This window comes from Nicotiana attenuata, unplaced genomic scaffold (assembly GCF_001879085.1).
Source record: "Nicotiana attenuata strain UT unplaced genomic scaffold, NIATTr2, whole genome shotgun sequence".
In the NCBI taxonomy this organism is placed as follows: Eukaryota; Viridiplantae; Streptophyta; class Magnoliopsida; order Solanales; family Solanaceae; genus Nicotiana; species Nicotiana attenuata.
Window position 1 is genome coordinate 172,773 of NW_017672480.1, and position 13,608 is coordinate 186,380.

A 13,608-nucleotide genomic window follows, 5' to 3' on the forward strand; every position below is an offset into this window, starting at 1 on the left:
TTTTAATGCTAACTCTCAATTGAAAAAGAATAATGGTGACCCATTTGCTCAGTCTAAATATGCTCAGATTATTGGGAGTCTGATGCATTTAATAAATTTTACAAGGCCTGATATAGCCTATGCAGTGTGTAGGCTGAGTAGTATACTCATAATCCCAACAAAGAGCATTGGTCTGCATTAGATAGACTAATGAAATATTTGAGAGGAACCATGAATTATGGTATCCAATATAGTGGATTTCCTTCTATTTTAGAAGGGTACAGTGATGCAAATTGGATCTCTGATTCAGATGAGACAAAATCCACTAGTGGTTATGTATTCACCCTTGGTGGTGGTGCAATATCGTGAAAATCAGCTAAACAGACGATCATTGCTAGATCAACTATGGAATCAGAGTTTGTAGCTCTGGAGTTAGCTGGTTCTGAGGCTGAGTGGCTAAGAAACTTCTTAGCTAATATCCCTTTAATAAAGGACGTATTGCCTCCTGTGACTATGCATTATGATTGTCAAGCGGCAATAGCTATTGCAAAGAATAAATCTTATAATTGTAAAAGTAGACACATGAAATTGAGACATGATGTCATAAAGCAACTGTTGAGAGATGGAATAATTTCCATTGACTATGTGAAGTCAGAGATAAATTTGGCCGATCCTCTGACTAAACCTGTGGGAAGAAAATTAATTCTTCAAACCTCAAAAGAGATGGGATTAAGGCCGACATGTTGTCAATAGAGATGGTAACCAACCTATGTGATTGGAGATCCCATTAAGTAGGTTCATATGAGTAATAACAAGTCGATATTGGCACTGAAGCACTAATAGAGAGTGTTTGACTGCTACTAATTGAGAGGCTGAGTTATAACTCTTAATGATATTCATAGTCCTTATGAATGGTGTATTTAAAAGCAGTATACACTTGATGAATTCACCTATATGAGAGTGGAGTGGGCCGCTCCTATGAGATTTTAGCCTAGTTTCTAGAGCTCTCATGAATAACCAGGCACGCGCATGGCCTATTGGGCGCAAAGCCGTGTTGAACAACAAAATTATCGGGGGTCGAAATGTGATTGATAAAATCTCTGATGTACAATAAGAGTTATTGGTTCATAGAAATATTATATTTCACCAGTAATTCTGTGAGTCAAATTTTATTGATCTAAGTTTGGTTCATAGTCCAGAAGACACCAAACCTATTGCATTTGGATCATACAAATCCAGCAAATCTTACAACTCTTTGTATGAATTTTTTGAAAATATATGGGGGAACTGTTGTGATATTTCCAAAAAATTGGACAAATGTCCTTCCATGTAGCATTTTTGGACAAATGCCCTTCCATGTGGCATTCTTGCATGAGAAATTGAAAACAAGTGTTATACACTTGTCATACTCTAGGCTTCTCTTTTTACCTGTAAATAGGCCTTCAAAATAGCCATCAAGTATCAGCACATTTTGCTTTGCCTCTTTCGTTCCTCTCAACTTCCTTTTCTTTCCTCCTTAAAATATTTGTAGTCTACTTTGTTTGTTCCCTCTTTTAAATAGCTGGGTTTGTAATATTTAATTTTGCTGATTCCTGTATCCTCTAAATAAAATAGAGGTAAGCTTGTTTATTCCTGGAGAAATATTTCACATTGCTGAAATAGTTTCTTAGGACAGTACCCAGCACGACTCAAGCTAATTCGTGTATCTGCTTATAAAGAATATTGAGACAGTGTTATTGAAATTTTTGCTCTCAATTACTACAAAAAGTACTAAAATAATAGTAGTGCTTTGTTGTAGCAAACATTGCCTAAATGCCATTTCATTCACGTTACTTTACCGAAGCGGGCTAAAACCCCAACTAATTATTAACATATTCTCTCATCATATGAGTGTGATTTGCAAGTCAATAAGATCATTAAGATGTGATACTTTATAATAATAGATGGAGAAAACTTATTTTGAGAAATGATTGCCTAATAAACACCAACTTTGGCATCCTGGGAAGGTCTGTTCTTACTTCTTAGCAACTCAAGAGCTACTTAAGTGAATAGAGACCATATATTTATCTGCAACTTGATCATGGCCAGAATCATGAGGTTACTCAATTCAATATGATTTTGTCTTTATGTCCAGCGCTTGTTGAAACTCTTCTTGCTTGCTTCTAGAGAAAACCGTCCGGGCAAAACGAAGTTATTGGGGCAACTCGTTAGTATACACCTCGGGACTGCCAAAATTTTAGCAAGCGTTTTGATATAGATTTGGTTGAAGAAACTAAAAAAAAATGAGTTTGTGAAGATAAGATGAAAAATAATTTTTGAAAGTTGAAATTGTGTTTGAAAATTTTATGAGTAGAAACTTCGAAAACTACTCTAGAGCTGTTTTATGAGTAGATTTGTTTTCAAAATCTGCCAAAAATGGTTAAAATCTATAAACAAACAAATATTTAAAAAAAAAATTGAAAATAAGCTCCCAAATTTTATGGCCAAACGGGAGCTAGTGTCTACAACCACCATATCCTATACAGGCCATATGAGTATAGCAAGGGGTGAGAAGAAACCACAACGTAGATAAGAAATTGACAATGCCAAGCTAAGTTGCACGGACTTTTCGATTTTGGTGCCGTTTCCGTCTCGATACGAGACGGGGACGGGAGCGGGAGCGGGATACGTCCCGGATACGGTCAACTGACTTCGGACACTTTTTGGCCGGAGTCCATCAACAAATTTGGGAGAAAATTGAGATTTTGATTTCTCAAAATCAAAAATAAAACAGATTTAGGAGAATGAAAGAATAATGTTCTATCTTGGAGAATGAAAGATTGAATTCTACAATATTCATGCAAGTTTTTCACAGAATATCTCTCAAAATTTACAATATTTTTATAGCTCTATTTTTTATTAGCCGAATTCCCGCACCCGTATCCATATCCGGATCCGCACCACCGAATCTTAAAATTTAGATTTTGCCAAATCCGATATTCGGATCCGTTCCCGTATCGGATACCCGCACCCGAGTCCGAGTAACTCAGATGCCAAGAGTACTACTTTTCATCTCAGAGCAACAATGTACATACATACATGCAAATGGTATAAGATCTTTTAAACACATATTGCTCTTGGCCATATGAGAACAGCTTTTGCAATATCAGCAGCAGTCTATTCGAGATACGATTATCCAAAAAACACTAATCCAATTTTCCGAAACAGGTCTTCTATAACCCAGATAACTGACATGTGAATATGTGATGCTATGTGTTTCATTTAATAACTCTGACAAGGAAACGCTGAAAAAACATACTTACAGAGAAAGCTTACCAACATCCTGTGCTTGCACCAAAACGCATTGGTATACCATGGCTAAGTGATAAATTGAGATACTAGGAGCATGTATAATTTGGCCATGGTTGGGAGAAATTCAAAAATAGCCAGATTTACAAGTGGTCATTCAAAAATAGCAACAGTTTCATAAGTAATCGAAATTTAGCCACTTTTCATAAAGATAAATCTGAACGAAAACACTGTTCAAAATTCAGAAAATACTCCAGCATGGTGCTTCAATCTCCAGTATATTATGCTGGAACTTTTCGCGTGTTGGAGTTCCAGCATAATATGCTGAAGTTCATACACAGGTGGAGCGATCTCCAGTATATTATGCTGGAACTTTCCGTGTTGCAGCAAAATAGTAGCTATTTTTAAATGACTTTGCAAACGCTGGCTATTTTTGAATAACCAGTCCAAAAACTGGCTAGCCCGTGCTATTTTGACGCCATGGTTAAGTAGCAAAAGCGTACAGAAAACAAATGGCACACACTCATTGGCTTGGTGTAAACAACGGATGCTAAACAAGTATTTCGTCTTAACTAGTATTATTACCCATCAAGCAAAATGGTGCTAAAACAAAAGACTCATGGTTATATAAAAATCCTCAGCTTTTCGACATCCAAACCTAAACCTCAAAGCGTTTCCTTACATATACAAAATCTGATTTGTCATATATGCACACTATCTGTAACAGTTATTGGGAACGGATACAAAATGCTCTCTCACAAACATATAATTGCAAGCTAATAGCTATGTGAACTTGATCTGAAACAACATTTAGCAAGCAGTAATGGATGTTGCGCAACCACCACTTTTACCACATTTTACAGATGCTAACCAAATGGGGACAGTGGCAAAACAAGGATCACTAGGATCGTAAAGCCATGAATAAATTCTGTCTTCGAGCATGTTCTGGAATGAGGCGCTGGAGAGTTTCAGGAGGAATTCCAGTGAGCTCTGCAAAAGAGCATGTCAACATCAAAAGAGATTGAGAAAAATTCAAGGTTGAGAAATTGAATATTTATACACGAGTAAAATGTTGCCAAAACATACTGAGAAAAGTGGAGACTGTTGAATGCTATATCGCTTAATCACTAGTAGAAAATAATGAAATATAACTATGTACACTTGCTGAGTTGAAAAAAAAAAAAAGCCAGGCATCATTTTGAAGGTTGAAGTTATAAGATTAGGGACTCCCATTTTCATCCGTTTCTTCACACTTTTTCAGTAAAACTCTAATTGCAATCAATTTTCATAAACAAATTCATGGAATCGGCACTTTGAGAAAGACTTCATCAAGTAGTACTGGTAATTAGCAATATCTCCCTGATCAGATTACTAAGATATGACTTCAGTGATCAAGTGTAAACAAACACCAGACAGATATTCGTGCATACAAATAATGTATTATTGGAGTATTACATCAATGAACAGAAAGCATGCTCGAAGCTATGTTGCATAGACACTGACTTATTACATGATCCGGCAAAAGATTAAAATAAAACAGTTAGGACTAGCTATCAATGATATTAAAATACAACAGTTAAGACTAGCTATCAATGATAGAAGTTAGCTATTTTGATTTATTTATTTTTGTTGGACAATTGGACATGTGTGGTACTAGTTTCTTAACAATGTTAACCACATTCCTTAGAGGTGTAGGTGCAACATAACTAGGCAAAGTGATCCCAGGATCAACCTACATGGTGAATAATTAGAGCAAAAGCAGTCAGATCCATGCTGGAGCAGAAAGAGCTCAGCCAACCAGCATAAATCTGCCCATGTCGTATTGAAGTTGTGGTTAGCCTTCTCAAAGAAAAGGAAAAAAACCTACTCAAAAAGAGTTGCGGTTAACACCCCCATAAATTAGATAACATTATCATGATCAATCAACTACACTGCAATAAAAATTAGTTACAGTCAGTTATGTGAACACACTAAGAATTTCGCTCTATTCAGGTCAATACAAACAAAAGCTTCGGTCACCAAAGTCCTAAATGAACTAGTCACTAAAGGTAGCCCCTTCCTCTCATCTTTTTCTCTCCCACATGTAGTTGCAGTTGGAATCAGGATTATTTAGTCCCAGAGCCTAATTCTTAAAATCAGGTGTATCTAATCTAATAAATCGGTCACATAATATGCTTACAATGTGGCAAAATAGCTGTTTTTTGGGTGTAAAACTGTACATTACCTTGCGGCTTGAAATTGAGAAGTGGTGGAAGAGGGCGACCATTAGGAAGACGGGTATTAGGATCCCTCAACTCATCAAAGAATGGATGAATACAAGCCTCCAACTGCATGACCAAAGCAGAAATCAATAGGCTACTACAGCCAAACCTCAACATAATAAGATTGAATAAATTCAGACTGAAAGTAGAATTACAGCAGTGCATCTCAAATAGGGCGAATACTGGAAAAACCGACACAACAGGTCAACTGCTTCTGGAGGCAATCGCTTCTGAAAAACCTGCAAGATGCATTGAGAGGTAAGTTAGATTTGCATAGAGGAAATATTTTATCAGAGGGAAAGTGGCGACTGAGAAATATGAACTCCCTGTATATGATGGAAAACAATCAGGAAAAAAGTCGCACAATTCATCCAAATATATGGAATAAAAGACAATATATAAGGATGTTTCCATGGGTTAAATGGAAAGATAATATAGTCCACATCTCAGTGGACTAATTGATAGCATAAGTTTTGACACATGGGAAGAATGTTCATGCCCTTCATGGTATTTGAAAAGACTATGATTTTCAAGTATCATATTCGGGAGGAGAACCCAAGTACCACCATCATCTAAGATATTCTGGATCCAAGCGCCACATGTTTACTATCTTTTGCCAACAGTTCTACTTTTTAACACAGACTGCTCTCATTCTTAGTTCCTGTTTACCAGTGACCCATCTTTCCACACCATAGAAGGGTGTCAGTAAAATAGTTTCCCACCGTTCCTATATTTTTCTCCGTTTCTCCAAAGCAGCAATTCGCCACTTGCTTTCAGAAATTCTTTAATGCCTTTTACCATCGTAACCACGAAGAAGGTTTGGGGCTTGGGAGTTTTTTTTTTTTTTGGTGGTGGTGGTGGTTGGGGGGGGGGGCTCTTCCTTAGAGATTATCAGCCTATATCCAGTACAAGCAATAAAATGAGGCAAATACAACCAAAAGGAAATATCAGATTTAGGCATGGCTTTCAAGTTACCTATACTTATTTTTTTAATCTATGATTGGCCCTTCTTTTTGGCTCAAGTATATTATCCATCTTTGGACTTTAATCTTGTTAAGCAGAAATAAGCAACTTCCAGAACTCTCCTTGACCAACTTTAATTGATTAACAAAAGTATTTTTAATGCCATCCTTCATTACTGATATCAGAAAAAAAAATGAATTAAATCAAGTACCCCATGGTACTGGTTACGTATATCCGACTTTCAGTGTCATGAAAAAAGTAAAAGTGATGAAATGACCACGAGCACATAAGCGTGCAGCAGTGAGCACCAATATTCAAGTGTTTATAGTTTGAATTTCAGCTTTACTTTATGCAGCATACCTTGTGCCATGGGTGTGGCTTTATTTGTGGAAATTTAAACTCGGTGTAGTTAGGATTCATGCATTTTATCTCCTCTCTAGTAGGTGTCCCCAAAACCTGCATAGAATTCGAAGATAAAAAAAAATTAATTATGAAGGCAGATGGTCCACAGCAAATAGCGACACTTCTACAGCACTTAATATATGATTAAATCCTGCCTGCATAAGTAGGCCGCAAATAACAATCCATCTTTTCCCATCAACATGTGCAGCTACCATATAAACAAAAGCACTCACAAAAGTACTCTCTTAGGGTTATATACAAAGAGGAATCAACCCCCCTCCGTCCACTCTCTTCCAGGGGAAACAGAAAGCAGCACTTTAACATGCATGACCAGCACCAGACATGAATTAATGTGTTCATCAACAAAAACCCTAAAACTAGCTAGTCATTTCAAAAGTTAAAAAATGGATGAGTGACACTTCATAGACTCAAGGAAAGATATCTAGTATAGAACAAAATAGAATAAACGATATCTAATATAGAACAAAAGCAAATGAGTGCAAGTTGCACAAACTTCAACACATGCAGAGTACGAGATCTTTGCTTCTTCTTATCTATTGCCCGTTGAACTAAGAAAACGGAAATATTTTCCGTATACACATTAGGTACCAATATCACATATGAGTTATAAATCTATGATCATACTGTACAGAAATTGGCGAATTCTTAAGCGATAATGTATTAACATGCTCTCCTATTTACTGAGGGAAAAAAGTCCAACTTAATTGTAATGGAAAAGAAAACAACCAGTATCTTTGGAGAAGATAGTATCAAGAATAAAAAGTATCTAAAATCCACCTTTATAATCTCTACTAATTGGTCAACCCCACTCTCTCCAGGAAATAATGGCTGTCCACCAAAAGGATTTGTTAGAAGTGTTAGAACAAATAATACAACATATGACCAAGAATAGCACAAAAAATTAAGACACGGATATACCTGTCCAAGAAGTAACTCAGCCATTACACAACCTGTAGACCAAATATCAATAGCTGTTGTGTATTCGGTGGCACCAAATATGAGTTCAGGGGCACGATAATATCTCGAACAGATATATGACACATTGGGTTCACCTTTCACCTAACAAGTGGTCAAAGAATTAAGTCAGAAAACTGGAGCAAGTGCAACATGACCCTTAAATGCAAAGTGGTCTTCGCGAGAGAAATTACCAAAACTTTTGCACTTCCAAAATCACAAAGCTTCAGCTGATGCGTGTGTGGATTTACCTGAGTATTAAACAGTATTTCAGCTTAGTAAGATAAAATATCATGAAGATAATCAGACGAATGGTAGATTGGCAGTAACATAATACTATCCAATATTAAGCTTGAAAAAATCAAGTATTTTACCATAAGATTATGCTAGTGCATCTCTGTCTAAAAGGTACAAATGCATATCCTCTTAGAGAGATCAACTTAAACGGATTTGCATTCTTGATCTGCTAGATACTAAGTTACTTGGTTACTCTATTGGGTGATCGCTGGCTTGTCTAATAAATAATTTAAGCTAAGAAACCTCTTCAATGCCCTTTACCACTTTCACTCATTATGGTCTTAGAATTTTCCCAAAATTGGAGTATTTTACCAGGCATCGCACATCATTATACACACATCATAAGATTGAAAATATACAGTAGCAATCATTTATGCGAAATGCTTGGGCGTTCCTCGATTCAATCCTTTTCCTCTTCCTTGTTGCAATACAGTTTTAATTTTACTAAGGCTTTCTATGAGTTAAAGTATGGAATTTTGTTCACTCAGTTTAACCATATGATATCTAAATATACAATACAGAATCATATCAAAGTCTATTCTGTAAACAAAAAAGTACAGTGATCCAACTAGATTATTAAGTTACAAAATCACACGTGTACATAGCACGTTGCAGCTAATCATACAAATTCAAGAAAACAAATAAACACCTATTATCCAGTCAAGATTATGGGGGCCTTTGATCCAGAATGAGGCCCGGAACAAGAAAAAATAAAAAGTAACAGATGTACTTAGAAACGCAGAAATCCACTATCATAGAGAAACATCTCACCAGTAAATTTTGAGGCTTGATATCACGGTGACAGATGCCAATACAGTTATGAATATAAGCCAGCGCCCTGCATATCTGAATCAAACAAAGGAAAAAGGTATATAAAGTGAGACATTAAATGGAATGAAATCGATAACTAGTCCAGCATTAAATGCTTAAATTTTCTGTAAGTAGTTAGATGGTAAATTTTCAAAAATTTTAAGGCCCTTCTCTCGGTTTCAAGAATATATATGCTTCATCTATGAAAACTAGCAAAGCAAGGTAGACAATCAAAAGGACATAAGCAATAGTCTAATGTCAACAAGTGGGCTATGGAGCTTGAAATGTTGACTTATTTTCAAAAAGCCAGTATGCCTACAAATATGATGGCCTTTTGGTCCACGTTACAGGTAACCATAGCCCATAGGTTACAAGTATTAACTCATACTCATACGAGTAAAGATGGCTATAAAACAACGAGCAGGAAAAAACACTACAAGTTCTCTACTCTATCCATAACAGGTTCTCTAATTTGTGATCTTAACCATCTTTGTTTTTACTTTTTTTTGTTTGTTTTTCTTTCTTTTTTTCCTTTTTTTTTTTTTGGGGGGGGGGGGGTGGGGGGGGGTATCGTTTGNTACAAATGGATTGAGGTGTGCTATTTTAATTAAATCTCCCATGGCCCTCACAAATATTATCATTAGTTATTAAAAATGAACGCTCGCAGCAAAGCCTTTAGGCGCGTGTTAAAAAAAATACAATTGTTATTGTGTACACGTTCGCGTGACATGATTACGATTCTAAAAACCAATTTGGAGTATGCGTTCGCGCAACTTCGAACAATCTCTCTTAATACTAAAATTGTTATCAATAGCCCAGTATTTTAATTTAGTTCATTGGTCGAGGTGCGCCATCCACAATTTGATCATTCAAGGCCCTCGTATTAATCTTATGACTTAGATATTAAAATGACAAATGTTTGTAGTTAGCTTTAGGCACGTTTAATATACCATCGTGATTGCGTACACGTTCGCATGACATAATTACGATTTCTAAAAAACAAAACCGGAGTATGCTTTCTTGCAACTTTGGCCAAACTTTCTTAATAACAATAAAGCATTTTCGAATTGTGGACATGTTCGCGTGACATGATTTTTGAACGCGCCAAACAATGGGTACACGTACGCGTGACCTGTTTTAAGATGATTCTATTAAAAGGCAAATGCACATATGTTCTAAAATCAATAATTAAATAATTTGATTAAGCCGAGTATGATCAACGCGACCGTGCTAGAACCACGAAACTCGGGAGTGCCTAACACCTTCTCCCGGGTTAACAGTAATTCCTTTACCCGAATTTCTATGTTTTGTAGACATTAAAACAGAGTCAAACTTTCTCGACTCGGGATCTTAAACCGGTGACTTGGGACATCATAAATTACCCGAAGTGGCGACTCTAAATTTAATATAAATAATCCCGTTTCGATTGTCACTTTAATTGGAAAAAACTCCCTTAATACCCCTTCCCTATATCTGGTTCGCTGTCCTGCATGATTATTACAAAAAGATAGGAAGAATGATGTCTGCCAGATAAATGACACTGAAGTTGTAATGCTCTAAAGCTGAGTGTTAGTAGTATCCTTGAGAGACACAAAATCAATATATATGTATAGTAGACCATTATAAGCAAACTTCCTTTTTAATCAAACAATGAAAAGGAAGGAAGTCTCACACAGGCAGCAGAAAAGAGAGAAAGTGCAGCTTGGGGGAACAGGAGAGAGACGGTAGAGGAACCAGGATTGTTAGAGAAGATTAAGTTATAGCGTAAGTCATACAGTGATGACAGTAGACGATTCCGTAGGAATATTGACTTCAGCCCTTAATATTATAATTACATTTTTTATTTTATAATTATCATGGAAAAATTAAAATACAATCATGTTTCTTGGGGCATTGAACCAAAAAAACCTGTAATATGTATTTTTGATAGGTCCATACTCCATCGGGTGGGAGACAACTTGATTACAAGGATATTTCAACATTAAAATCAAAATTTTAAACTTTAAAATAACTTGTCATCAAGTTCATATGAATATATACAATATAGAGGCTAATATGAACTGATTTAACTAGGCATTTCATATCCTGACTATCCAAAGTGTTACACAAAGTATTTAAGCCTATGAACTTGAAGTACATAGGACCAAATGCCTCCATTTTAAGGCCCTAACATGAATACTAAAGCAGTAGTAATGTCAGGCTGACTATTCCTGAGAAAAACAAAAGCCAGAAAACTCCAGTAAAAGCATGGTCTATTCAACTTAACAGAGAACCTAGTTAGCGCTCAGACTAAGACCACTAGTGGTAGAGTCAACTATGAAACATTAACTAATTGGTGCAGTCAAATTTAGAAGCTCACCCTGTCATCATCATGGTCCACCCTGTCTCTCAACCGCATCTCAAGCATCTCTCTTCCCAGCCAGTCGACTGAACTAGATGAACTCTTGAATCCATTAGCACTTCTAGAACTGCCTGCTCCTCCATGGCCAAGGCCAGTGGACGCCATAAATGAACCTTGTGGGAATCACTGACACTAATCTCTGCTCCTCTCTGCATAATTCCTTCTGGTGCAGTCCTCCATCCCATATGTGTTCTTGTCTACCTAGTTCGACGACAAAGTCGTTAACTCAATATAGTTGAAGAGAACCTCTGACTAAAAGTAAGCAAAATGAAGCTAGTCGGTATGAGCTAAACAAAAGCGTGACAAATAGTAAGTGAAACACAGCAAGGAATAAAAATACTGATCCATTGGCATTTACCAAGTTGAGAAGACTAGGTAAAAGGATAACGTCCAAACCATGCCAATAATTACCACACGTATTCTTCGCATTTATTCCAGTTAAGGGAGGGGCAGGGGGGCCCGGAAGGAATCATCGGTCGTGGTGCTTAATGAAAGAGTCAAGGAAATTACCCACATTATGTTCAAAATATAGAGTGCTTATGGTTCCAATGGTTGTATGCCAGGTTTTATGAGTTCCAACGTTAAGAAACATAATAGTTTTAAGCAAAGATTCAAAAGCTTAATACCTAAGAGAAATGAAAAACCCAATACACATATTTCTGATACATAACAAATGTCTATTTTCTGTGGAACCATATATCCATCAATCACTACGCCTCAATCCCAGACTAACTGGCGTTGGATAAATGAATCCTCTCAGTATTTGTTCCGCTTTATTCAAGTCCAAGTATTCATGGAATTCATAAAATCAACAGATATACTTTGTCAAAAGTAAAATAAACAGATCCATATCCAACACAACAGAAATAAAAACTCATAGCTTTAGCTTCATCTACCTCACATCATACTATGAAAACAGTCCTTTTATTAGATGAAATGACAATAAAGACAGTATTAGCAGAAGTCAGCCCAATTGCCCAAATTAGCAAAAAATAGAGCTCTCCAATAGATTGCAGTATCACAGTCTTAACACTAAATCTACTAATTCATACACGCACAAGGATGATAAAAGGTGAAATTACACAAGAATTTCTTCACATACTACAAACAAAGAAAAATCAAAAACAATATATTTGAACCACAAATCATCGTCCGAACAGTTACCACACGATCGTCTAAAACGAAACAAGCTCGTAATCTAAATTGCAAAACTAGGACTGACCTCGATGAATCCGAAGCAGTATTCAAGCATTTCTTCTACAACGTTTCCACCTAGCTAAATTTTCAATCAAATATCACCACAAAATGCATATTATAATTCTAGAAATTCAAAAGAAAAGGTCAATTGAATAACCAGATCAAATGCAGCCGAATATATTTCTAAAAAGGGGGGAGTATTTTGTTCTCAAATGCGAGAAGCGTGCTTTGGTAGAGAGAGAGATGAGCTTTTCAATACTGTTAGAGAGTGACAGTCTTCTCTGACAAAGTGAATGACTAAAGAATGACTCTTTTCTTCAAAACCATATCTATTGTAAGAAATTTATTATGCTGCTTCCAATCCCACAAATGGGTGTTGCAATCATCCAATCAATTTATTTCTCTTTTTCAACATGTTTAATTTATATTACTTTCTCCGATCCACTTTAATTGATTTTTTTTTCACATATCAAGAATTATCTTTAAGATTAATTAATAATAAAATTGATCATATTAACCTTATTTTATTCATTAAAAATATAATAAATACTCCGGGATTCTTTATTACAAAGGCAATTTTAGAAAAATTAATTCCTTCTTGATATCTCAAAAAATCAAATATTGTTAACTACAAGAAAAATACCAAAAAATTAATTAAAGTTAACCGGAAGGAGTATATCGACTAGTAAATTTTTTTAGGTGAAAGGGAAAAGGACCGTGAGAATCAAAATCACACATATTATGTGAAAAATTCATATCAATATATTAACTATATTAATTTTTTTTTAATAATTACATTACATTGGAGTTAATAAATGTCAAACTGCAATTGTTGTTCTCGATTCTTTGCTTAATTCTCTCTAACTTATACAAATTTTATATACTCTTTCAGCTATCAAAAATAAATAGTTTCTGACACGAATTAAAAGTGAAAAAAGCCCTATATAAATATAAATAAATGTTAATAGAAGCAACCAAGTAAAACCAAACAATCACATAAATCCAAAGACGAGATCCAAGTTTTCTAAATAAAAA

The 13,608-nt window shown here is 35.7% G+C and overlaps 1 protein-coding gene across 1 annotated transcript; it reads right to left on the bottom strand.

Moving 5' to 3' along the window:
* Positions 1–3,828: 3,828 nt before the first annotated feature.
* Positions 3,829–12,940, bottom strand: LOC109213358 (shaggy-related protein kinase kappa). Its single transcript, XM_019377151.1, has 11 exons — positions 12,599–12,940; positions 11,335–11,577; positions 10,436–10,461; positions 8,937–9,048; positions 8,063–8,119; positions 7,833–7,973; positions 7,692–7,742; positions 6,852–6,947; positions 5,684–5,767; positions 5,492–5,594; positions 3,829–4,257 (listed from the first exon to the last, which is right to left on the bottom strand). The coding sequence occupies exons 2-11, from the start codon at positions 11,479–11,481 to the stop codon at positions 4,169–4,171; spliced, it is 906 nt and encodes a 301-aa protein (XP_019232696.1). The 5' UTR covers positions 11,482–11,577; positions 12,599–12,940; the 3' UTR covers positions 3,829–4,168.
* Positions 12,941–13,608: the final 668 nt, after the last annotated feature.